This window comes from Podarcis melisellensis (assembly GCF_964234715.1).
Source record: "Podarcis melisellensis genome assembly, chromosome: 4".
In the NCBI taxonomy this organism is placed as follows: domain Eukaryota; kingdom Metazoa; phylum Chordata; class Lepidosauria; order Squamata; family Lacertidae; genus Podarcis; species Podarcis melisellensis.
The window spans coordinates 91,845,731-91,873,225 of record NC_138531.1 but is presented as its reverse complement, the minus strand read 5'-3'; the positions used below and the strand labels follow the sequence as shown (position 1 = coordinate 91,873,225).

At 43.7% G+C, this 27,495-nt stretch overlaps 1 protein-coding gene across 1 annotated transcript in view; it reads right to left on the bottom strand.

Annotated features, from left to right (window-relative positions):
• Positions 1-27,495, bottom strand: part of DLG2 (discs large MAGUK scaffold protein 2) — an 852,330-nt gene that overhangs the window by 705,043 nt on the left and 119,792 nt on the right. Inside the window, exon 5 of the mRNA XM_081909134.1 lies at positions 6,138-6,236. Within this exon, the coding sequence (XP_081765260.1) occupies positions 6,138-6,236 (99 nt within the window). The remainder of the gene's footprint in view (positions 1-6,137; positions 6,237-27,495) is intronic.

Sequence of the window (27,495 nt, the reverse complement as noted above, 5' to 3'; positions counted from 1 at the left end):
TCATAAGCAGGACTGTTCTTAACCCAAGGTACCACTGTACTGTAAATTGTATTCCCCACTCTCCCATAGACAAAAATTATCATAATAGTTCCATTGCTCAAATTAGAACTAAGACCGAAAAAAAGAATGGGGTACACTTCATAAACATTTTCCTCCCCGCAAAGTGCTTCCTGGGTCTCCCAATTTAAGGGAGGATTTGCACAAAAGGGGGCAAAAGTGTTTGTAGCCCTATAGCTAGATGCCACCGCCACCACTACTAAATGTAAACATTCCCCTCCGTGTCCACATTAGGGATGGAGAGAAATTCAATTCAGTTTGTGTTTAAGGACGAACCTGGCAAATTCAGACTTTCCGAAATGATATGCAACCTGAAACACAGCCATCCTTAGCAAGCTGCCTGCCTCTCAATTTTGCAATGCAGAGAATACATATGTTAGTTAGAATAGCACAGGAAAAATGCATTAGGGGACGGGCTTTGGAAAAATTGTATTTATTAGGCAAAACTGCACGCAACAATGTGTTTATTAGGATAAATTTTCGCTGAAAAGCAGATGGATTTTCATTGGGACTGTTTTTTAAAAATCACAAATTGTTGTATAAACAAGGAGAACTGAATTTATGGTTCCAGTGAAAGAGCCCAGCTGACAGGTTTGTCCATCCCCAATGTACAGAGGTACACATACACCTTTCACTGCTCCACTGTCTGGTATCACTTTTAATGCACTTCCAGCCCTCTTCACCAGCTGCTTCCACTCCATTAGAAAAACAACAACAGCCCACTTCTTCCTAGAAACAGTCAACATGATTGCTTATAAACTAACTTTCTTCTTCATTTGCCCTCATCAACTTTCTAAAGTAGCCATATCTAACTGGCTCACACGAGGACCTCACTGTTTCTAGGAGTGATGAGGGTAATTTTTAAAAAATGTGCCAAAGCGACAGCCAGTTTGGGCTGTGATCAGTAGCAAACTAGTGTGAATGTCAGATTGGAATGGGTCACACCCTGAAACCTCCTTTTTCATAGAACCACAGAATTGTAAAGTTAGAAGGCACCCAATGCAGGAATCTCAGCTAAAGCATCCAGGTCTTCATACCAAAACTCAAAAGCTAGATAAAACAGGTGCAGCAGCAGTTTGAATTGTTCCCAGTGGAATTATGAGCAATTATAAATGAATCATATTTAAAGTGGAAAAGGGCGGCTGGGAAATTGGTATTAAGCAACAACTTTCGCAATTCTCTCCAGAAACGTTCTAGTAGTTACAACAATGTATTTTTGGTGGGTTCCATTGTGCAATCGCAAAATGCATCTTTGGGGCATTAAACAGGATTTTTCTTCTTCTGTTTTAATGCATAGAAGAGGCACCATTTTGATTTAGTAACTGGCTAACATTCCCCATTTGGTCAAAAACAGAACATTCATAACAGACTTCCTGGCCTCGAACCAGTGGGGTTAGCTTCCAGAAACCCACCTTTCCCAGTGTTTTGGAAACAGTGTAAAGGTTTGCTTAGATGGCACTTCTACTGCTATAAAGGTCTGCTTCTTCTTTATTTCTTTATTTCTTACGTTATTTTGTGGTGTGGGGTCCTTAGCATTCAGACTAGAATGAGTTTTATTCAGCATGTTTCATGGTGTGTGCATGTTTTTGAGCTGTGTGCCAATTCTATTAAGAAAGCAGTAATAAGGAAACACTGAATTTAACCTTTAACAAAAAGAGCCCCAAAGTATTTAAATTTAGTATTTAAATTCAGCATTTGACATTCAAGAATCACAAAGGTGTAGAAAAACAGAGGTTGCTGTCTTTGCTGCTACAACTGCATCCAGTGACTGAGAATAATTTACTGCTTATCAGTAGAGACCAAAATATGGCCACAGCAATGTAAATAAGGCATTAACATGCTAAACCTCCCATCTCACTGGGACATCTTCAATTAAGTGCATTTATTAAAGGGCAATAGGAAAGAAATCATATTTATCCTTGAACTAAAACACAAGCAGTAGTGACGAATAATCAGAATAAATAATTAGAGCTATCAGCAGATTAAAGCATTCCTAGTCAACTAAATGTGTTCAAAGAGCAGGACGTAATTGTTTGCAAAAGGCCTTTCAAATAGTGCTTTGGCTGCATGGACTCTGTTCTCAGCAGCCAAGCACAGCCAAACTGAGCAGGATTGAATCCTCTGCTCACCAGTTCTCCAATGACGGGTTCGATCCTGCTGGGTGGAGGGGTATGCTTTGCCAGCACATTCCCCACAAGGAACACGCTGGCAAAGAAGACCTCAAAAGGATTGTGAAAGGTCAATTCTGTTCAGTTTGGCTGTACACACCTGTTCCCCTGCTGTCGCCCTCTGGTTTTAAGAGGTTCAAAGTCTAGCGTTGGGCTACTTGAAAGCCCTTTTGCTTACAACCTGCATTAATCTTTAAAACTATGAAAATCAGCGGTTCACAGAGCAGTGTGGGGCTCTTTGCGAAAACACTTCAAACAGCCCCACACTGTGCTTTGAAGTCTTAAATACTGGATGTTAAGTTGTGGGTGAACATATCAGACGACACAGCGATTCTCCAAACAGCACTTGTTTATTCACAAGTCAGAAAAGAACTGAACTGAAGGGTTCAGCCAGCCTGCTTATATAGAGCTCCAGTACAACATAACTGTAACAACTTTCTGTAACTATCCAATCACTGAACGTCACTTTCAATTCCTTATTTGCATATGTGGACCTGAACTATCTACAGTACCCCCTGCTGGCCCAGGGTGAGAACTTCAGTACATAACACTGGAGGTTCAAAGACTGGCCCCACCCACCCATTAAATTTGGCCCTCTAGGGGTGGGGAGATAAGGATTTGACCCACTGCTGCCAATGTATTTTTTTCTGCACCAACCTCCCCACCCCTTCTCCTTCTCAGTAACCAACACCACTCAGGACGGCAGGTGGGTGCCACACACAAACATACCAGGCCATCTACTAATGCCTAACATTTTCTGGATACAGATTTAATTGATGCTCTGCAATTCAAATAATGCAAAATGCTCTAAACTGCCTTATTTCTGTATATTCCAAACAAAATGAAAGTAAATTAAAATGACAAATTATTTAATTAAAATAATGCAAAATGCTCTAAACTGCCTTATTTCTGTATATTCTGTATATTCCAAACAAAATGAAACTTTGCGAAAACAGCACCCATTTTCTTTGGGTGCTTCTTTTATAAATCCCTGGTTATCCATCACAGCACCTTCCTTATGTCATTATTGTATCACCCATAATGAGACAGCTGTTTTGCTTTCACTACCTCTGTGCCCTCTTAGGACGAAGGAAACTACAGGTAACTGAATTATGTATGCAGTGGCAAAGACCTAAGAAGCACACTGTACTTATAAGGCACTGTGTCTTTCCAAAGAGGCTCTCAACTCCTAAAGCAGCAATATGCTCTCCAGATCTGCACTTTAATTTCCATCCACTCTTCCTGGCAGAAGGAAGCTGGCAGCATTTTTCAAAAAGAGCCACGTGCTTGTTTTCAATAGCTAACCAACCCCGTAAAACGACAGGCTGTTTTTCTAATAGCACATCATTAACATGTGAGCAACTTCACTTGCAGATATATCCTGACAAATAGCTCTCTCCATAAGTGAGACAAAGGAGGAGACTTGGGAAATCCCACTGATTTCCTGGCCTTCTTCGAAAAGACCAGCTGAAAAGTTGCATCTTTCCCATGTCTCTGCAGCCGTAGTTAAACTAGAGGTAGATGACTGCATGGGACGCGGGTGGCGCTGTGGGTTAAACCACTGAGCCTAGGGCTTGCCGATCTGAAGGTCGGCGGTTCGAATCCCGGGAAGGGGTGAGCTCCCATTGCTTAGTCCCTGCTCCTGCCAACCTAGCAGTTTGAAAGCACGTCAAAGTGCAAGTAGATAAATAGGTACTGCTCTGGTGGGAAGGTAAACGGCGTTTCCATGCACTGCTCTGGTTCACCAGAAGCGGCTTAGTCATGCTGGCCACATGACCCAGAAGCTGTACGCCGGCTCCCTCGGCCAGTAAAGTGAGATGAGCGCCGCAACCCCAGAGTCGGTCACGACTGGACCTAATGGTCAGGGGTCCCTTTACCTTTACCTTTATGCAGCAGTACAATTGTCCCTCTATGTTCTGGAGGTGGTATAGCCCCATAAGGATTACAGCACATGATTTTTTTCCTGGATGTGTATATTGGCAAGAAATAAATTTGCATTTTCCATGTTTTTTCACCTCCCCTTACTTTTTAGAAAAGGCATTTCATGACATTTGGGGGATCGAATAAGCATTCCAAGCCCATCAGCTTCTATTTTCTTTTCCTTTTATTTCCAACTTGAGGATAAGAGGGAAAGCCCACATCATTTTTTAAATGTTATTTTGAGAGAAGCCGAGAAGAGGGAGAAAGGAACTAAAGAGCTGAAAACTTTCTACGGTCATATAAAAAGGTGGGGGGAGAGGAGCCTGAGAGAATTGTCACAGCCAAGCTGTAAACCTGTGAAAATATGACATGAATTATAATAACAGAAAGCTTGACACACTTTAACTTTGTCCTGGCAGGCTGGAAGCCTATTATTTATTACAAAGTAGAACGGTAATGAAGAAAATTAACGATGTTAACCCATTTCTCCATTCAACTTCACTGCTGAGCCGAAAACAGCTATAACTATCATTACTTTGTCAATACAAAACTAATCTCGCCTCCCAGAGCTTTCAGCCTTCTCCTCCAGTTACCTAGAAACTGAGCCATAATTTGCTATGGGGAGCAAACAGAGCCTTAAAACCAAAGAGGCAGCTGCAAAATGATACTGCCCCATCAATTAATCTTTCCCCAGGGATGCCACTATTCTGCCTGCTATACAGAGAGGCAGGCCATACATACTACATCTCTCAATGATCCCTGTGTCTTTTAAGGTGCTGCAGGAGAGCTTGTGGAACTACAGATGTAGCTGGACCCCAAATACCACCACCAAATACCACATAGACAATGGTCAGAGGTGGTGTGGTTGCTGTGCTGTTGTTTGTTTGTTTGTTTGTTTGTTTGTTGTTATATTTATCTCCTTTCTCCCAGCCTGGGGTTTGCGGCAGCTTACATGTAAATACATTGGTTATGTGATACAGAGTAATTAAACCAAACTAGCTAAAACTGGGGACGCGGGTAGCGCTGTGGGTTGAACCACAGAGCCTAGGACTTGCCGATCAGAAGGTCGGCAGTTCGAATCCCCGTGACGGGGTGAGCTCCCATTGCTCGGTCCCTGCCCCTGCCAACCTAGCAGTTCAAAAGCATGTCAAAGTGCAAGTAGATAAATAGGTACCACTCCGGAAGGAAGGTAAATGGCGTTTCCGTGCGCTGCTCTGGTTCGCCAGAAGCAGCTTAGTCATGCTGTCCACATGACCCGGAAGCTGTACGCTGGCTCCCTCGGCCAGTAAAGCGAGATGAGTGCCGCAACCCCAGAGTCAGCCTCAACTGCACCTAATGGTCAGGGGTCCCTTTACCTTTACTAGCTAAAACTGACAATCAAAACACATCTAGAAGCAGCAACTAAAATACAGTTTGCCCTGGAAGCAGCCCAATGGCCAGCATTGCCTGCACCTTAGTTTTCAAAGGCCTGTCTGAACAGGAAGGCCTTAGCCTGCCAATGGAAGGATAGCAAAGAGAGAGCCAGTCTTGCCTCTCTTGGGAAGGAATTGACGAATATGGGAGCGGCCACAAAAAAGGCTCTGCTTTCCTTTGGACCACATCAGTGAGGCTGAGGTGGGGGGGTCTTGGCATCAAGGCAGCCCAGGACCTCCATACACACTGCCCAAGCTTGCACCCCAGGGAGGGGAGGTTACTTCAGTGCTGCTCACACAGTGGTTTGGCTTCACCCCCGGAGGCACACTCCATTGTCTCTCGGGACAGACGGATGCCAACAGCAACAACAAAATTCACACCGTGCATGATTACATACTGCTGTACCATATCTCCCCATAGTTATATATTTTTTCTGCCAGGTGTCTTCATGTATCCTTCCCTGTTTCTTTGTGCGGACAAATGCTGAGAAAGAGATGGCGTAGATACAGACAACTCTGGTCTGGCCCCTTTTCCACCACAACCATTGGGAGATTGCAAGCATATTGCAATCATTCTTACCTTTGCAGTTCTATCTGTGGAATGGTTATCAGAAGATTGGTTCCCTTTGTCCTGGTTTTTGCCTGCTGCCCGTTGTTCTGGACCATTTGAAGCTGCTGTCTAGAAATAGGAAGGAGGGGAGACATTTCAATAAAACGTTCACCACGAAAGTAGTAGCACAAACAGAATATATTTCTGAGGGTCCTTCCAGGTGCCCTTATTATTATGCATTCATGCCCCGTACTCCCTTGCCTGGAAGTAAGTTCTGTTGACTTCAGCGGGGCTTACTTCTGAGTAGTCATGCATGGAATCGCACTATTAAAGGTGAAAACTGCTGAGAGACTTATGCTTTGAGCCTGGAAGGATAACACACACACACACACACACACACACACACACTTATGCAACGGTCTGAGGACCTCACTGCCCTTGCTATACATTGGTACCTCGGGTTAAGTACTTAATTCATTCCGGAGGTCCAAACTTAACCTGAAACTGTTCTTAACCTGAAGCACCACTTTAGCTAATGGAGCCTCCTGCTGCTGCTGCACCGCCGGAGCAAAATTTCTGTTCTCATCCTGAAGCAAAGTTCTTAACCTGAAGCAATATTTCTGGGTTAGCGGTGTCTGCAACCTGAAGCGTATGTAACCTGAAGGGTATGTAACCCGAGGCACCACTGTATTTGAATACATTTTTCGTAAACAACCATTTTGGGTGAATACTTATCTGGACATTTGCATGGCTTATATCGACGTATGTGTTTGAATTAAGATGGGTGTGTTGGTGGTGACTATATTCTCAGTGTGAGCTGGTGGGGGTTTTCATCCGTTCTTTCTGTTTTTCTTTTCTTCGTTTGTTATTAAGCCAGCACTTTGGGAGCAAACTGGGAGCCAGTGTAGATCTTTAAACACTGGCAAGGTATTTGAAAGATTGGCAATGTCTACCTAGTCATATATCCATCTCTACCTTCTCCCGCCATCTCTCGCTTTTTTCCACCCGTTGTAAAGCATTCAGCTTGTGAAGACCTTCAGTATGAGTGATCCACCAACGGTTTAAATGGCAGTGGTTGACTAAATAATTATAATTTTCCTACATTCAATCAACGCTATAGAATGAAGCTCTGGATGCATTTCAGTTGGCTTCCCCCTCGTTCCCGGCCGTAATGAAAAAGCAGCACAATCTGACATTGAAAATGGCACATTCTGACAACATTAACAGCTTCATACATTAAGTAGCCCATTAAACTGCAGCAATATATTCAGATGGGCTCAGGAAGGTGCTTCTTAACCCCATATCCATGATTAAGGAAGAGCTTAGTCACAAATCACACCAGCATAGGTTTTGCAACCATCCTTCATTTATATAACAGGAAATAAAGATGTGCATTTGTGAACAATGCATTTGTGAACCACTTTGATGTTTGTTTTTACAATCAAGTGGCATAGAAATTTTAGGACTAGGACTAAACCTGCCTGGGTGACCCCCACCGCCTGGGATAAGGGGCAGATATTCTCACGCTGTGTCCAGGATTCCTGTCAAGGCTTTGCTTTATTTATTTTTTTACCTTCATAATTCGAAGGGAGCCACTGACATTTCACCCAGCCTTTTGTCTGGAAAAAACCCTACCCAGCACTTGTGTATCTCAGCGGTAGGTTTGGTTTTCTTTGGCTTGGTGCATCCCTAGCTGTCCAGGGATGATATAGTATATTTTGCAAGACCTCCCTAGAGGGTTTGCACCAAGCTGCTATTTGGATGCCTGTGAGCCATCTGTTAAAAACATATGGTCTAAATTTAAAATTGTCTGCAGACCATAAAAGGATCTTAACGTCTTCAGCAGGGCCAGCCTACCCATGAGGCAACTCCTTCCTGCAGCAGGATCCACAGGGACAGCAGATCCCAATGCCAACCTTAGACCAACTTCCTGGGAGTAGATCCCCGCTTTTTTCTTAGTGGGGAAGTGGCACTATTTTGTGGCTCACCCTCATTGCTAAAATGTCTTGGGCTTGCTCAAGTCTTCAGAGTCCCCAGTATCACCCAGTGCACACTCCAAAGCTGAGGGTACCTTCTGTAGCCTTGGAGCCCCTGCCCACGCCTGCTGTGACGTCACAGCAAATCAACCAATGGCACCAAGAGAGATGGAGCATGCTTGAGCCTAGATGGCCATTGGCTGCTTGACCCACCTCCCTCAATACCTTTGGTCAGAACCGCAGTCATGAGATGCTGGAAGAAAACATTCAGGACTCCAAAAGCATAGTAAGTGGTGTTATGTACTGAAGTTCTCACCCTGGGCCAGCAGGGGAATACTATAGATAGTTATGCAAATAAGGGATCGAAAGTGATGTTCAGTGATTGGATAGTTTTAGAAAATTGTTACAGTTACGTTATACTGGAGCTCTAAGCAGGCTGACTGAAGCCTTTAGTTCAGTTCTGTTCTGGCCTGTGAATAAACAAGAGCTGTTTGAAGAATTGCTGTGCCGTCTGATATGTTTACCCACAACTTAACAAGTGGGATAATGAGAATCCCGGGGTCGGAATGCGTGTAGCTGAGTGGTAGAGGACATGCCATGCATGCAATTGGTACCAAGTTCAATTCCCAGCATTGCCAGGTAAGGTGGGAAAGAGTTCTGTTTCAAAGCTTTGAACACCCTTAGAGGTCACTGCAGATAAACTCCAGCAATCCTAGCCAACGGCCACCAGGTTCTTTAACACCAGGTTAAAGTAAGGTTGCCAGATTTTTTTTCAGTGAATCCGAGGACACTTTTCAACTTCAATGGATTTTGTATGGGGACTGTATGGGGACGGCTGGTAACCTTAGGTTAAGGAAGTCATAGATAATATAGACAATACTGAGCTAGATGGACCAATACATACAGAAGAGCCTGTTGGATCAGGCCAGTGAACCATCTAGTCCAGCTTCCTATTCTCACACTCAGGGGCGTCTTAAGCATATCCGGCACCGTGGTGCAAAGATCCCTCCGGCCCCCGGCCCTGCCCCCCCCATTTCCCATAGTTGTTGACCTTTTTTAAGGGGGGGGGAGCCCCAAAGTTGTTGAACTTTTAAAGGAAAGGTTCCCCAGAGTTGTTGACCTTTTTTAGGGAGCTGACACCACGCTTACACATTAACAAGCCCTTAGAACAAAATAAAATGAAAAGAAGAAAATCTAATGAAGTCCTCAGTTCCAAAGTAAGACTTATTCAAGGCACAGCAGTTCTCCTAATTCATCCTCATGATTCAAATCACCACATATCAAAATGTTAAAGCAATCACCAGTTTGTTGTTCTTTAAATAAATTGATAAAGACACAGAGAATGAAGTTCCCGGCCAATTTGTGTTTAAGTAAAAAAAGCTACGTTTTCAAATATTGTGGGGTGTGGGTGGATGTAAAGTAGTGACATCCTGAACCTAAAAAGGACCCAAAACTTGGGTCACAGAGGCTGCAGCCCTAACTGCACGTACCTGAGAGTAAGCCCTGCTGAATCTAATAGGACCTTAAAACTCGCCTCCGTCTTTAAAGGACTTTTTGTTGGTGTTTGTTTTTAACCACTAACTGCATGGAGAGCACACTCTCTAGTCCATCCTTACCTCTGAACTGAGTCCTAATGGTAGTGCGCGCCCCCCTCAGCTTTCCCCTCCCACCGCCCCAAATCTGAATGAATCCCTCCACCTTTTTCCTTGACACGGCGCCTTGCTTGCCATACGGGCTTCCTCAGCAGTCCTGCTACTGCCGCGGGGCGGGCAGGAGGCAGAAGGGAGGTGTGTAGCTTTGGGCGCCGCCATCGATGCCTCCTCTCCCAGGCAGGAAGCGAGAGAGAGCAGCTAGCCGTAGGAAGATGAGCTGGCGCTGCCTAACATGCCCTCGCAGCTGTTCCCGGTTGTTCCCAGACTCCCACTGCTGGGCGCCCCGATGAGCAGGCGCCATGGCACAGGGCGCCACTAACCCTAATGGGTAAGACGGCCCAGCTCACACTGGCCAACCAGATGCCAATGGCAATCCTCCAAGCAGGGCCTGACTCCGCAGGAATCAGCTTCCTCCATTTGTAAAGCTTTTTGGTATTGTTTTCTGTGGCCGTTTCCATGCTGTAATTAAGTTGCATTATTACACTGTTGACTTTAAGTTGTAAACCCATTTATTTAAATAAAGCAATGAAATCAAAAGCTGTAACACCTTAGGTGGGTGTGCACTGTCTTTGACACGGGTGGTACCTCCACCACTAGCCTTGACACCTCACCAAGCATAAGATGAGAGCAGGCCTGCTGGATCAGGCCAAACACCCATCAAGTCCAGCATCTTGTTATCGCAGGTGCCAATGGGAAGCCTGAAAGAGAGGCAAATGGGCTGGTGCAGAAGAAGGCAGCTTTCCTAAGCAGATCTTCATAAATTGATGTCCAGACACAGTAATAAGAAACGTCTGCAAAACAAATATTTGCAGCTCCAAATCCCCCCAAAAAATCACATGAAGCCACAAGGAGCTACCTTTTATGTGAGTGATATTTACTTACGAAGACTTGCCTTCAGTTCTTTTATTTGCTAATTAGATGGGGGTACTTTTAAGACTGGCATTTTCAACAAGCTTCGGTAAGCCAAGAGCCCTATACAGGCAAAAAATGAGCTGAGCTCTGTATATATCCCAGTAAGTTCCACATTTAAATGTCAGCTTCCAGTACAGAATGTATACATATTTCCTAGGACTGCTAAGTCGTAACATACAAATGCCACATACATATTTGGAATGGTTTGGAAGGAGGGGATGATGCAACCAAGGTTCCCCTCCTGCACCCAAGACCCATTACTCATCTCAGTGTTTTCATCCACCCTGCTGTGGGATGAGAGGAGGAATAACCTGGGGGAAACTATGGCTACATCATTTCCCACATTCTTGAGATTCCTAAAAGTATATGTAGAACCACTGGATTGTGGTTAGTGAGACTGGACTTATCCTTGCAGAAGCCATGCTGGTTCTGCGTCAGCAAGGCTTGTTCTTCGGTATGCTTGGCAATTGTATAACTAATAATAGTTTCCACCAGTTTTCCTCAAACAGACATTAAGTTAACCAGTCTGCAATTTCCTGGATCCTGCTAGATCCCTTTTTAGAAATGGTGTTGACAGCTTTCCAGTCCTCGGATATGGAGGCTGAACTTAAAGATTTAACATATTTTTCTTAGAAGATCAGCAGTTTCAAATCTGAGTTCTTTTTTAAAAAAAAAGTCAGAAGCATTTGACTGTGTCGACCGCAGCAAACTATGGCAAGTTCTTAAAGAAATGGGAGTGCCTGATCACCTCATCTGTCTCCTGAGAAATCTCTTTGTGGGACAAGAAGCTACAGTTAGAACTGGATATGGAATATGGAACAACTGATTGGTTTAAAATTGGGAAAGGAGTACAGCAAGGCTGTATATTGTCTCCCTGCTTATTTAACTTATATGCAGAATTCATCATGTGAAAGGCTGGACTGGATAAATCCCAAACTGGAATTAAGATTTCCAGAAGAAATATCAACAACCTCATATATGCAGATGACACAACCTTGATGGCAGAAAGTGAGGAGGAATTAAAGAACCTTTTAATGACGGTGAAAGAGGAGAGCGCAAAATATGGTCTGAAGCTCAGCATAAAAAAAAACGAAGATCATGGCCACTGGTCCCATCACCTCCTGGCAAATAGAAGGGGAAGAAATGGAGGCAGTGAGAGGTTTTACTTTCTTGTGTTCCATGATCACTGCAGATGGTGACAGCAGTCACGAAATTAAGAGATGCCTGCTTCTTGTCAAGCAATGACAAACCTAGACAGCATCTTAAAAAGCAGAGACATCACCTTGCCAACAAAGGTCCAAATAGTTAAAGCTATGGTTTTCCCAGTAGTGATGTATGGAAGTGAGAGCTGGACCATAAAGAAGGCTGATTACCAAAGAATTGATGCTTTTGAATTATGGTGCTGGAGGAGACTCTCGAGAGTCCCATGGACTGCAAGAAGATCAAACCTATCCATTCTTAAGGAAATCAGCCCTGAGTGCTCACTGGAAGGACAGATCCTGAAGCTGAGGCGCCAATACTTTGGCCACCTCATGAGAAGAGAAGACTCCCTGGAAAAGACCCTGATGTTGGGAAAGATGGAGGGCACAAGGAGAAGGGGACGACAGAGGATGAGATGGTTAGACAGTGTTCTCGAAGCTACCAGCATGAGTTTGACCAAACTGCGGGAGGCAGTGGAAGACAGGAGTGCCTGGCGTGCTCTGGTCCATGGGGTCACGAAGAGTCAGACACGACTAAATAACTAAACAACAAGAACAATACCAGCTGCTGGAAATCAGAAGTGGGGAGAGTGGTATTGCACTCAGGTCTTGCTTGAGTTAACTATAGCCATCTGATTGGCCATCGTGAGAACATCGTGAGAACTCAGTGTTCCTGCAGTTTCGATTAAATATATGACATGGATCTTTGGCACAATCTAGCAGGGCTCTTCTTAAGTTTTTAATTTCTTAAATTTAATTTAAGGTAATCACAGTGACAGGCATCAATTTAAAATGTGCATATATTTATTGGAGCAGCATGGTTTCTACCGACTTCTAGGAAACATTTTGATCCTTTCAGCAGTCTATAAAATAGGTTGCTTTGATATACTGGCACATCCTGGTGACAACAGGAATCTGTCAATTAATCTATCATACTGATAATCAAAGGCTCCTAGGAGCACACGATGCTGGGAGATATTGACTTTTATTAAATAAACTGCTTGGGAAATAAATGCTGCTCCAATCATTAAAGCATTTAACGAGCTACAGGGGAAAGTGCAAAATACATAACCACATGCGCCCAAGTCGCTAATTTCACAGAATATTAATGTAAATTAATTAATTAAGCAGATGTACAGCGACCACATGGCCTCCTGGGATGAACACAGAACACTGGGGAAGATGTGAATGCAAGAAAAATAGTGAGTCACTTGCCTGTGTATAAGGTTACAGGCTGCAAATGATCAATAGGAAGAAAAATATGCTTGGCTTAAGCATAATTCACTTTCAATAATTTCAAATTCTGGCTTGGTGTGGACAGAGGTGAGTGTGCGGGTTCCAGAGGAAGAAATTTTCAGAAACATTAATCTCTCTCTTTTTCCTCCCTCTGCCACACTCTTTTCTGTGGGAATTAGACTGCAGTTCCCATTTGCAGAGTATGGGGAAGACAGCCCTGGGTCTTTTGACCTTTTAGTTCTCTCTTCCCTCCTAGAAAACCACGCAAGACACTCTTCATTTAAAGTTTAAGGAACATATAACTTTTACTTAGTGTGCCTGCAATTTCAGATTAAATATATTTACAAGGTAGGTGGGTGTTTCTTTTCGTTCAGACCCTCCAAGTGTCCCTATTTTCCAGGGACAGTCCCGGATTTACAGAAGCCATCCCAGTTTCTGATTTGATCCCACAATGTCCCACTTTTCTCATCTGAGAAATGTTGGAGGGTATGGAGTTACATTATGTTCCCCACTGAGCCAAGGAGACAAGTAACTATACTTTAGAAGACACCTGAAGGCAGCCCTGTATAGGGAAGTTTTTTTCAAAAAATGTTTAATGTTTTATTGTGCTTTTATATACCATATTTTTCCGTGTATAAGACGCCCCCATGTATAAGATGACCACCCCCTTTTTTTAGCCCCAAATTAAGAAATAATTAATTGCAACATTCCGTGTATAAGACGACCCCTAATTTCAAACTTAGAAAAAAATGAGGGGAAATATAGTCTTATACACAGAAAAATATAGTATGTTGGAAGCCACCCAGAGTGGCTGGGGCAGCCCAATCAGGTGGGTTGGGTATAAATAATAAAATTATTATTATTATTATTATTATTATTATTATTATTATTATTATTATCCCATTAAATCAAGTCCTGCTCTCTGGGGCAGCAGAACACAAGTCTCTGCCTCCTTTTAAGTAATATGCTGGTGGAGAAATCTGGGACCTTCAGATTGCCAAGCATGTCAATTACCGCTAAGCTACAGTGTGTCCCTTCTTCAGAGAAAATACACTGCAAGAAGTGAGGTTACAAGGAACCAGGCAGAGGGCCTTCTCGGTAGTGGCACCCACCCTGTGGAACGCCCTCCCATCAGATGTCAAGGAAATAAACAACTATCTGACTTTTAGAAGACATCTGAAGGCAGCCCTGTTTTGGGAAGTTTGTAGTGTTTGAAGTTTTATTCTGTTTTTAGTCCTCTTTGGAGCCGCCCAGAGCGGCTGGGGAAACCCAGTCAGATGGGTGGGATATAAGTAATAAAATGATGACGACGACAATGATGATGATGTTTCTGTCTAGTTTCAACCCAGAGACCACATCTCACATATGCAATAACCTTTCAATTACAGAAACTGCACCTTGATGGCCATCACCATTCCTGCCATAACTCCCAAGTTATGCTGTGAAAGCTTTGATTCCACCAACCCAAAAAGCCTTTCAGCCCATCAGGCAAAGGGTGGTGGGTTTACAGGAATGAAGATAATGGATGAGGGTGTATCAGGGTAAAAAAGAGAATGGTATCCGAGAAAGTACATCTTAAGATCTGTTCCTCCTAAGCGAAACTGGTATTATTAAACAAATCCCTCGAAGTCTGGAGGAAAAACAAAGGCAATTTGAAGCTCAGCTATGGCTTAATGGGTGTTCTTTGGCAACAACATCCTGCAAAAGCTAAATTGCATTTAAGACAAGAGGGCAAATCAAGTGTAAAGGATCATAGACAGAAACATCGTCCTGCCATTATAGGCTGCCACCGTAGGGCTTAGTCCAGATTTGCAAGAGGGCAAACAGTACCCAGCTTCTATCAGTACAAATGTAAGTAAGCAAAGCCCTTAGCCAAGCCTAAGTAACTGGAAAGAAAATGATGGGGGGAGGGGGAAGTAATTAGAAATAGTGAGTATGACTAATGATTTTACACTGGATCCTATTGGGCAATACTCTAATTAGCAAAGACAATGTTTGTGTATCTTGGTTAGATCATGATTTTCGCGCCTGGGTACATTAATCACGGCCTACGTATGCCAATTGCCATAACAACTTGATAACCCTTTTCCTCTTGTCATTTTTCATCACATTATTCTGCTTCCACCTCCATCCTCCTTTGTAGCAGCAATCTTGTTGCTATGATAGGGCATTTCATAGCTTACTTTTGTGTTTGCTAGCTTCATAGTAGATCAGGGATGGTCCATTTGGTACCTTCTGGATGGTTTGGACAACGTCCACGATCCTTGATCATTGACTATACTGGCTGTGGCTTATGGGGGGTTTTAGTCTGCAATAGAGGGCAGCACATGGCATCTGTGAGTATCATAGAATCATAGAGTTGGAAGAGACCACAGGGGCCATCGAGTCCAACCCCCTGCCAAGCAGGAAACACTATCAGAGCACTCCTGACATATGGTTGTTAAAGACCTCCAAAGAAGGAGACTCCACCACACTCCTTGGCTGTTAGATGCCACCCCAATCCTGCCAGACTCTGCGCCTTCACTTACTAAACACCACTGCTTGGCTTCTAAGCTCTGCCTCCTGCATCTCAGAGTCTCAGCCTCCAGAGAAGACTAACCCTAGTAACTACTATATTGCCAGCTATGTAACGAGAATGAAACTCAAGCATTACTATCTCTTTACTATGGTTGCCATGTGTCCTCTTTTTCCAGGACACGTCCTCTTTTTCATGGGTAGAGTCATCATAGCAATCCATAGTTAAAAGTGTAAGTCGGCAAATGTGTCCTCTTTTTTGCTCTTCGAAATATGGCAACCCTACCCTTTCTCGTTTACTCAGCTTCACCACGCAGTCATACTCTCCATCATTTCTCCACTGAAAATGAGGACGTCCTAAGGAAAAGTGGGACATTCCAGGATCAAATCAGAAACTGGGATGGCTTCTGTAAATCTGGGACTGTCCCTGAAAAACAGGGACATTTGGAGGGTCTGCTCATATAAGCTCATTTCCACTAGTCTTCTACAGGGAAGGGGATTCCACGAAAGACTGCCATTTTTGGCTAAGCAAGGAATCACCAAGAGCAGTCTTCTTCCTGTTGCATGTAGAATCATAGAATCATAGAATCATAGAGTTGGAAGAGACCACAAGGGCCATCGAGTCCAACCCCCTGCCAAGCAGGAAACACCATCAGAGCACTCCTGACATATGGTTGTCAAGCCTCTGCTTAAAGGCCTCCAGAGAAGGAGACTCCACCACACTCCTTGGCAGCAAATTCCACTGTCCAACAGCTCTTACTGTCAGGAAGTTCTTCCTAATGTTTAGGTGGAATCTTCTTTCTTGTAGTTTGGATACCCATGTGGCACCTTAGGTTTAGCTATTGTAAGGAAACATTGGGTCCTTGGGGGTGAAAGGTGAGTGAAATATACTCGGAGTCGGGAATGGATTTCATGCCCTTTATTCAGCTCATAGTGGTGAGGAGGAATGGAAGTTCCCCCAGAATGTCTGCTTTATATACACTATTTACACAATGGGCTGCACGTGATTGGCTAATTCCAGGATTCTCCTGTAGGCCAATCAGGTTGTGGATTCACTTCCATCTGGACCTGGATTGGGTGGCTCCTGCAGACCAATCATACTGCAGCATTGTTCTAGGACCAATCAGACTGCTGCATTCTGAATCCTATTGTTCTAGGACCAATCAGACTGCTGCATTTTGGATCCTACTCAACTCAGTACATAACAGAGAGTGTGTGATGAACAACAGCATCCACCTCAACACCACTGAGGGGACGCAGGTGGCGCTGTGGGTAAAACCTCAGCGCCTAGAACTTGCCGATCGTCAGGTCGCGGTTCGAATCCCCGCGGCGGGGTGCGCTCCCGTTGCTCGGTCCCAGCGCCTGCCAACCTAGCAGTTCGAAAGCACCCCCGGGTGCAAGTAGATAAATAAGGACCGCTTACTAGCAGGAAGGTAAACGGTGTTTCCATGTGCTGCACTGGCTCGCCAGATGCAGCTTGTCAGGCTGGCCACATGACCCGGAGGTGTCTTTGGACAGTGCTGGCACCCGGCCTCTTAAGTGAGATGGGCGCGCAACCCCAGAGTCGGACACGGCTGGCCCGTACGGGCAGGGGTACCTTTACCTTTACCTTACAACACCACTGATGGGTGCAGTTGCTTGGTTAGGAATATGATTCCCTCCCCCAGCTCATAATGCACACTGTATTCCAAATTGAGCATCCTTGAGCATTTATAGCTCAGATAAACTGTAGAATTTTGGTCCTAGTACTCATGCTAATGCTAGTGAGCAAGGGAATCTGGAACCGGACTAATTTGGCTCCAGTTTTATCCTATAAGCGTGGGTACTAAATTACTAAGGTATTGGCCACTAGACTGATCATTTTGCCAATTCCAGTCATTAAGGTCCAGATAGTTCTAGCTCAGATCCTGTGAAAGTCATCTGCCCCAGGGGCAATGAAACATGTCTCTCACATATTGGTCTCTACAGCCACAGCTGGCGCTGTATGCTTCCAAACGCCTGATTTCACCCCCAAAGGAACATTCCTCCATTGTTTCTTGAGACAGACAGATGCATATCACCAAACATATCACAGAAACAGCTCACTGTAGTTGCTTCATTGCTCATAAACATAACCTGCAGTCGGATTCCCAAGTGCTTCCTTTGAAATACTTCTATGGTTGCATTAAAATCCGATACATGTAACGTGGCAGTGAATAGAACATCTTCTAAATATTATCACCTTTACTGTGGTACTCAGCAGGGCTGTTCTTTCTCTCTATTGCCATTTATTTGAGAAATGGGAGCTATAGCTGCAGGGATTAGATTAGATCCAGCGATTATGAGAGCAGAGATAAAGCAGAATACATAGCGACGCACGGACGGTGCCGTATTGAAGTTGTCTCCTCGGTGAAATTGCCTATTGAGGGGAGGCCGTACTTTGCATGCAAAAGGTTCCAGGTTTAATTCCATGCATGTCCAGCTACGAAATGCTGAAGAGTGAATGCAGATCTGGGGCTGGGCTGATGGAAGATGTAGCCAAAAAAATATACTGGTAGAAGGAACCAGGCTGGGGAAGCCTGGTATAGATAACACTGAATCTGTTAGGCCGAATTGCTGTTATTAAGATGAATGTATTGCCTAGAATGTTATTTTTATTCCAGACGTTGCAGATTTTGGAGAAGATGGACTGTTTCAAGAAGTGGCAGAAAGATATATCAAAATTTGTCTGGCAGGGCAAAAAGCCCAGAATAAAATTTAAGATTTTAACTGATGCAAAAGATAGAGGGGGCTTTGCCCTGCCGGACTTAAGACTCTACTATGAATCGGCAGCTTTTTGCTGGTTGAAACACTGGCTACTTCTTGAGAACACAGACATTTTGGATTTGGAAGGGTATGATAATAGCTTTGGTTGGCATGCATACTTATGGTACGACAAGGCAAAAGTGTATAAGGGTTTCAAAAACCATATTGTTAGGAAAGCATTATACAATGTTTGGATACGATATAAAGATTTGTTGGAAAGTAAAACCCCCAGGTGGTTGTCACCAATGGAAGCTAAGGAGGTGAAAAAACTTAACATGGAGTCTAAATGGCCAAAACATTGTGAAATTCTAGAACAAGACGGTGAAAAGGTTAAACTGCAGAGTTATGAGAAATTAAAGTCCAAAGTACGAGATTGGTTGCATTACCATCAGATAAATGAGACATTTAAACAGGACAGGAAAATAGGATTTCAGAAGGAGAGGTCAAAATTAGAAACAGAATTGCTAGAACCCAATACTAAGAACTTGTCAAGAATGTATAATTTGCTGTTGAAATGGAATACACAGGATGAAACGGCAAAATCAGCTATGATTAAATGGGCACAAGATATCGGTCATGACACTTTGTTTGCGGACTGGGAACAGTTATGGACCACTGGTATTAAATTTACGGCATGCAATGCCTTAAAAGAAAACATAATGAAAATGATCTATAGGTGGTACATGACCCCAGTCAAGATTGCAAAAATTTATCATTTGCCCAATAATAAATGTTGGAAATGTAATGAGACTGAAGGTACCTTTTACCACCTTTGGTGGACCTGCCCGAAGATCAAAGCGTTTTGGGAAATGATCTATAATGAAATTAAGAAAGTCCTTAAATGGACTTTTCCTAAGAAACCTGAGGCTTTTCTCCTGGGCATGGTTGGCCAATTGGTGTTAAAGAAGGATAGGATGTTTTTATGTACGCCACTACAGCAGCAAGAATCCTTTTGGCAAAGTATTGGAAGATGCAAGAACTACCTACTCTGGAAGAATGGCAGACAAAGGTGATCGATTTCATGGGACTGGCAGAGATGACCGGCAGAATCCGTGACCAGGGGAAAGAGACAGTGGAAGAGGACTGGAAAAAATTTAAAATATATCTTAAAAATTGTTGTAAAGTTGAGGACTGTTAAGATGTCAAGGAGTAAGAAACAGAGAATTACAGCTGTAACTAATAAATTAAAGAAAATTTAATGAAAGGGAATTAAATAGTTAATTGACTGGAGGAGTTGCTAAAGAAATGTAAAACAAGGATGCAGTGAAAGGGAGGTATGGGGAAGTCAGGGGAAGGAAGGTGAATGAAAATAAGAGTATGAAATTATACATGTTTAAATGTTTGTTTGTTTCTGTATTGTGCTTTGTTTGTCTTTATTATGTGTTTGAAAAAGAAATAAAAATTTATTTTTAAAAAAATAGATAACACTGAATCTGATGGATTTTTGTCTTCTCTTTTTGCTTTTTAATGGTGTCAGGGAGCTGCCATCAGCTCAGAGGCGAGAGGTGGAAGGGCAGTTGGGTTACAGGGAGCCTCCAAAGATCGTGAGAAGCAGCACTTCCTCCGCGGAGGAGGGAAGCCACGCCTCCAGTGGGGAAGGGGTGCAGGGATCGGAGGATGCGAGGGAGAGCCCCGGCACCGAGCATGAGCAAAGCGGGGGGTGGGAGGCAGGTCCCCCTTTGCCCACGCCCTCCCTGCACAGTCATTTATGCGCAGAGAGGGGAGGCGTAGGATGGGGGTCAAGAGACTACTCTGCTGGGGAAAGTTTAAGGACCGCCCACTCCCAGATTCTGCTAGTGACTGAGCAAGACATGGAATTGAGACGTTCTGCACTGTGAATGTTTTTGCACCAATAATAAAGCCTTTGAAAAGACCAGTGGGGGTCTTGCCTGTTCACTCTCGAGCAACCACGCCGGCACACATAACAAATGGAATTTGCAACTTCGATTGAAATTCTTTTCTACCTCCCCACTATCCTGAGACTGACATGAAGAAGAGTGGGTTTCAAATAAGCTTCCTGCTCCAGGTTTGGTTGATTCCAAAATTAACATACATTCATTGAGAAAATGCATTCCGTGCCCTTCCCCCCTCCAGCCCCTGTGTTTGTTTGTTTGTTTGTTTGTTTGTTTGTTTGTTTTAAAAAACCCACCCTGGAATGCTTACAGCCAATTAAAAATTATAAAATCATTTAAATAATTAAAGAACCTCATATGCCAATTAGCAAATATACTCTCCTGTAATGAACTATTTAAATCAGTTACAGCAGCTTTTTTTTAATATAAAAAAAAGATAACCTGTTTATATCCATGTTTAGAGAAATAGCTTTTTCAGACTGTTTACTCTCAAATTAAATATTTAATTATCTGTAAGAACTGCGGATGTCAGCAAAATGGAGCAGGTAATTTAGAGATATTGCAAAAGATAAAGTTTGCAAGAGGTGTGGATTTAATTAGGCGGTGATCATTACAGTTTTTAATATGGGCTTATATTAATGCCATAAAAATTGCAGTCTTGCAATTTCATAGTGTACTTTTCATGACCATTGACATGTTTGTTTTTAGACCTTGCAGATATTTTGTTAAGTTTGATCAGGTCTGTTTAGGGCATTTCTTTGAGGTCGTAACAGGTTATGTGCATCGGTGTGTATTCTGCTTTATAACTTTATTGCGTACTCTCATTCTTCATTACTATCCCCAGTGACTGGTATTCAAAGGCAGACCACCTCTGTTACTGGAAGCAGAATACAGCCATATTGGCTGGTGGCCAATGATAGCCTTAATCCTCCATGAATTTGCCTAAGCTTCTGCTAAAGCCACCCCAAGTCGGTGGCCTACACTGGTGGCAAACTCTTTAGTTCAATAGTAAAATAATGCCGAAAACTTTAAAAATAATTCCAAGCAAAGCCTATCATATTGCAAGGCATTTCCTGCCTGGTGAGTGGGGGCAGTGGCGACCAGCTACCCAGGTTTTCCTCCTCAGCAGCCCCGCTACCATCGCCGTTCCCATTCTCCTGAGGGAAGTGACAATGTTTTCTTGTTGGTGGCCTGAGCTGAAAGGTTGTCTCATGTATTTGTCTTCCTGACTTCTCCCAATGTGCCACAGACAGTGTACTTGGCAATAAAGATTATCATTACAGTGGTACCTCAGGTTAAGTACTTAATTCGTTCCGGAGGTCCATTCTTAACCTGAAACTGTTCTTAACCTGAGGTACCACTTTGGCTAATGGGGCCTCCCGCTGACGCTGTGCAGCCAGAGGATGATTTCTGTTCTCATCCTGAAGCAAAGTTCTTAACCCGAGGTACTATTTCTGGGTTAGCGGAGTCTGTAACCTGAAGTGTATGTAACCTGAAGCATATGTAACCCGAGGTACCACTGTATAATCACATATGTGTTTTACACACACAAATTCGATTTCACACACTTGGTTGCAGCTCTATTCGAGATCCATTCCAGCCTTTTTTTTCTGCCTATCTCTCTCTGTGTGTCCACCTCTCTCCTTCTCCCTTCCACCGGTTGCTCGCATGTGGAGGAGTGAGAGCAGGCAACAGAGATATGAGGGAGCCCTTCCCCCGGGGCCTTGCCAGCCAAGAAAGGGTAATCTTGGGTCAATGTGATCTTTAGGCATGACCCTAGGAACCGAATACCTGGCACATGATGCGACTTGCCTGTATGATGATGATTATAAAATTTATTGCCAGCCCTTCACCAGCTGGCCCCGGGGGGGGGGTGCAGTTATAACAAAATGCAAGGGGCAATTCAATTCCAAAACTATCAAATTTCCACTTCCTGAAACAATATGCCATTTCCTGAAATCAAAACGCAACTATCCTTTCAAATACAGCAATGCCAAACTCCAACTAAAAAAAAAAAAATGTGTGCAAAAATGCATTATATTATGGGTGCAGGCACAAAAAATGAAAATAACATCCCAAAACCATTATGTTATGGGAAAGTGCTTGCAAACCAAAAATGTGTACAGTGGTACCTCGGGTTACATACGCTTCGGGTTACATACGCTTTAGGTTACAGACTCCGCTAACCCAGAAATAGTAGTTCAGGTTAAGAACTTTGCTTCAGGATGAGAACAAAAATCGTGCTCCGGCGGCGCGGCAGCTGCAGGAGGCCCCATTAGCTAAAGTGGTGCTTCAGGTTAAGAACAGTTTCAAGTTAAGTACAGACCTCCAGAACGAATTAAGTACTTAACCCGAGGTGCCACTGAATTAGGAAAAAATTGCAGACAAAAATGTACATGCACTGAAATGGACTTTTAGGAGGACTTTGAAAAAGTTATGCACAATAATGCAGAAATGTGGCAAACTGAACTTAAAATTGTAAGAAAGCAAAATGAGAAACCAAAAGACAGATTCAGCCATCCCAGTCTGGGAAAGACCCCCGACGGAGTGAGCCCGAAGTAAGGTAGGCAAGCGAGGCCACGCACTAAAGCATGCATTGCTCTGTGCACATGATTCATACTGCCATCGCTACTGCTGCATTGCAGCATCTCTTTGAGCAGGTAGAGAACAAGCATCAGTGGAACAGTGAGCAAGCAGCTGGGAGGTGCTAGGAGGGCCACACAGCCTTTCCTGCAACACACACACACACACACAGGCCAGGCTTCTGACCTCAGGTGTGGTCATTGGTGGATCCTGCAAGTGTATGTGTCAGACGCACATACACAAATTGACTGTGACTTCTCAGGATGCACTGTCAAACTGAGACCCAGATTCGAATTTCTACTCAGCTAAGTGGGTGACCTTGGACCAGTCACTTTCTCTCAGCCTCACAAGATTGTTGTGAAGATTAAGAAAAAGGAGTGGGAGAACTATGTAAGCCTCTCTGAACTTCTTGCAAGAAAGGTGCTGTATTTTTCGCTCTATAAGACGCACCAGACCACAAGACGCACCTAGTTTTTGGAGGAGGAAAACAAGAAAAAAAAATACTTTGAATCTCAGAAGCCAGAACAGCAAGAGGGTTCGCTGCGCAGTGAAAGCAGCAATCCCTCTTGCTGTTCTGGCTTCTGGGATAGCTGCGCAGCCTGCATTTGCTCCATAAGATGCACACACATTTCCCCTTACTTTTTAGGAGGGAAAAAGTGAGTCTAATAGAGCAAAAAATATGGTATATAAATGTAATAAATGTTGCACTGTGGTTTTACATTTTTTCCTAATCCACCTGAAAACAGGTATGGAATCAGGGCGAGACCTCCATACTATACGCATATGTGGTGGGAGTGCAAGATGTTAAAAGACTTTTGGGACACCGCCTATAACGAACTGAAAAAAAAGTTTAAACTCTTGTTCATAAAAAACCCTGAAACTTTTCCTGCTCAGTATCATGTCTGCGGGACACAGGTGGCGCTGTGGGTTAAAGCCTCAGCGCCTAGGACTTGCTGATCGAAAGGTCGGCGGTTCGAATCCCTCGTGCGGGGTGCGCTCCCGCTGCTCGGTCCCAGCGCCTGCCAACCTAGCAGTTCGAAAGCACCTCCGGGTGCAAGTAGATAAATAGGGACCGCTTACCAGCGGGAAGGTAAACGGCGTTTCCGTGTGCAGCTCTGGCTCGCCAGAGCAGCAATGTCACACTGGCCATGTGACCCGGAAGTGTCTCCGGACAGCGCTGGCCCCTGGCCTCTTAAGTGAGATGGGCGCACAACCCCAGAGTCTGTCAAGACTGGCCCGTACGGGCAGGGGTACCTTTACCTTTACCTTTATCATGTCTGCAGAAATTAAGAAAATATACAGACCCTTATTTATGTATGCCACCACTGTGGCAAGAGATTTTGATAGCCAAAAGTTGGACAAGCAATAAGATCCCCACTAAATCTGACTGGTTAGCCAAAATGATCAAATACCAACATCTCACAGAACTTACAGGGAAAATAAGAGGAAATTCAATTCAAAAAAAGTGAACAATGAATGGTCAATCTTTAAATAATATCTCAAAAACTATATGGATAACGTAAATCTCCCAGCAGAAATAGAGTACCGGTAAATCTTGAAAATATAGGAAAGATGTGGTATAATCTGGTTAGATAAAAATAAAAGATAGATAGTAATGCAATCATGAAATGTGTACAAAGCACAAAAAGAAGAGTTGGAAGTCAAGTATATGTGGTGTATAGGTGGGTTAAGTAGGTATGTAAGGTATGTATTGTTTTGTATTGTATTTGTTATTTTTTCAGTTAATTAAAGTATAATAAAGATTTTTTTAAAAAAAAAAAAAGGAGGGAGAGAGACCTCCATACTGCACCCACACTAATTTTTATGTTCTGATGTACTGTATCTATCACCCTTCAAGGGAGATATTGCATATTTCCTTGACCGCTTGTATACAGGTGGTAAAGCTAGAGTTCACGCTTGAAATGCAGAATCATATGCTGCAACTGCATACAATATTTCATCAAAATATTCTATCACCAAGGCAAGAACAACTGGCATTCGAACCTGAGACTGGAGAATTGCATCCTTAATATGTGCAATCAGATTTCATTATCCTATCTCAGCGTCAAATGGAATTATTGCATTACCTCGTATGGATTTTATAGTGTGTTTTGGTGTTTCTATCTGCATTTGCTTTATTGCAGTTTTAAGTCTTTTGTAAGCTGCCTCCGGAATCTCTTGAAGATAGGGAGCAATAAAGCAAATAAACAAATAGAATGCGAAACGAGCAAGTTAAACCAAATCTTGCAGTGCTTAGCCGATAATACTAATGATTGCAGTGATACAATAGCAGTATCTGCTTCTTATGCCTGCTAGGTTTCCGTTCCTTTAAATCAGACATCGCAGGGCCTCAGGTCTGGAGGTGGGGCAGATGTGGCCCTCGAGGGCTCCCTATCTGGCCCTGGGGACTCTGCCACATACAATCCTGAGCCACACCCCTCACCAGACCTTTCTTTCACTCTACTTGCGTGTTTTTGCCTGGGTGAAATGTACCCTTGAACTCTGATAACTCCTCTTGCTTATCTGAATGGAGAGTGCATGTGAAGAAGTGCAGAAACTAATGTACAAAGGTAACATTTGCATTTGTGGCTCTCCCCACTTTTGCCACTGGCCCCACCCATGACTCGTATGTCACCCCCCCAGAAGGAGTATGTGGACCTCCTTCTGCTGAGCTGTTCGACAGTGGAATTTGCTGCCAAGGAGTGTGGTGGAGTCTCCTTCTTTGGAGGTCTTTAAGCAGAGGCTTGACAACCATATGTCAGGAGTGCTCTGATGGTGTTTCCTGCTTGGCAGGGGGTTGGACTCGATGGCCCTTGTGGTCTCTTCCAACTCTATGATTCTATGACCTTGGACTGAGATGGGTTCGCTGCCCCTTCTTTGAACCTTTGTTCCTTTGTGGGCAGACCCTCCGCCATTTCAGACCAACGGAATCTCTCCGATTGGCTGAGTGGGAGCCTGATTATTCCCCTTCCTGCTGTGAACCACCCCGATTCCCCTCTGGGGTTGATAGGTGGTTGTGTATTTAAAAAACAAAGAAGTGGAATAAACTCATTTCAAGGCATTTTTAGCAAATGAAATCATGACGGGCTGGAGCTAACTAACGAAACACACTCTTCATCTACCAAAACTCGCTAGAAAACGCCGTCCTTGAGACTTGGAGGGCAGTAAATTCTCATGCGTAGCAGCTTAGATTTGGTAAATAATAAGAGGTGAAAGATGTATAAGTGAGACAAATGACTCCGAGGCTTTTTTAAAGGGGGGAAAAACTTGTGCGAGTGAGGTGCCAAGTCCTATTGAGCTTACAAATACATTTTAAACAATAGCTCCAAGAGAAGTCGTTTTTAATGAGGAAGCCAGCTTAAGCATATGTTTGTTTTTGCAAGCTGTTTAAAGTATGGATTTTATTAGTAGCAGTGAACAACACGCAGATATCTCTTCTCCCACCCCCTGGTAGCACACTGTCTTCCTGTCAGGAACCTGCTGGGACACACATTTGCAGAACACGAATTCTTATTATTTTATCCAATGCTTTATGGATCTTAACACTCAGACGGGGGGGGGGGGGCGGGTGGAATACTGCAACAACTGCATAAGATAAGAAGCGCCCTGCTGGATCTTCCCACAGCCAGAACTGGCCATCTCAGAAAGCAAAGGAAGGGAACCCTTTTTCCATACCGAGGGCCACATTCCATTCTGGACAACTTTCTAGGGGCCACTTGCAAATGATAGGCAGGGCAAGAGGCAAAAGTGGGCAGAGAAATATTTGGTGCAGTAAGCTCAAAACGCAACATAATGGAGGGAGGGAACCTCAGAAAGCCCAGGTACTGTGGGCTTGCAGCCTAAAGGGCTTGAGCTGTGACTCAGGAAACTCCTGGCACAAATGTCGCCTGAGTCATGAACTCCCGTGCTGGTCTAAGGCAAGCTGTTATTATATATCGCAGTTCCCACTCGGCAATACACAGATGACAAAACTGGCTCGTCCTGGAAAGGTTGCTGAAGGGGTGGCAAGATAATGGACACAATGCATTGGATAGCTATAAATACAAATGCACGGCATTGTTATGAAATAAATGATGCTAGCAGATAAGTAACAGTAACACTATGAATAAGGGCTCGTCCCTGGGAAAACCCACTGTTTATCATTGAATCAGAACAAACAGCAAACCTTGGTAAACCTGATTGCCATCTGGTTCAGCAGTAAATGGCATGTTTTCCCAGGAAAAAGGAAAACCACTTGGACCTAGAAATCCCAGACCTTTGCCTGGAACTTGTGGTCCCAAATGAAGTGTGGATGAGACCTGACTGTGTTTCTGCCAAGAGCAGGAACAGCCATTCAGACCAACCACCTTTTTTGCTCGGCTTGGCTTGGCTATTTTTTTGCATTGGCAGGATTGATTGGACTCCTCTAAATCTACATAGACGGGTCTTAAATAGCTTCAGGTTCTCAAGGCAAGCTGCTGATGCGAAATAGATGAGAGGTTTGATTACTACTCAAGGAGGAAGAATTCTTAAATGAGGGTTTTTATTACTGCAACCTTTTAACAAGCAGGCGGTTGAGCTGAGGACAAAGAAGTAATTACAATGTTTGTAATAACTGGGTATGGAGGATGGGTAGGCAATCCCAAGACAAGAGGCGAGAGAAGGGTGTATTTAATGTGCTGCAATGGGTCTGCTATTCC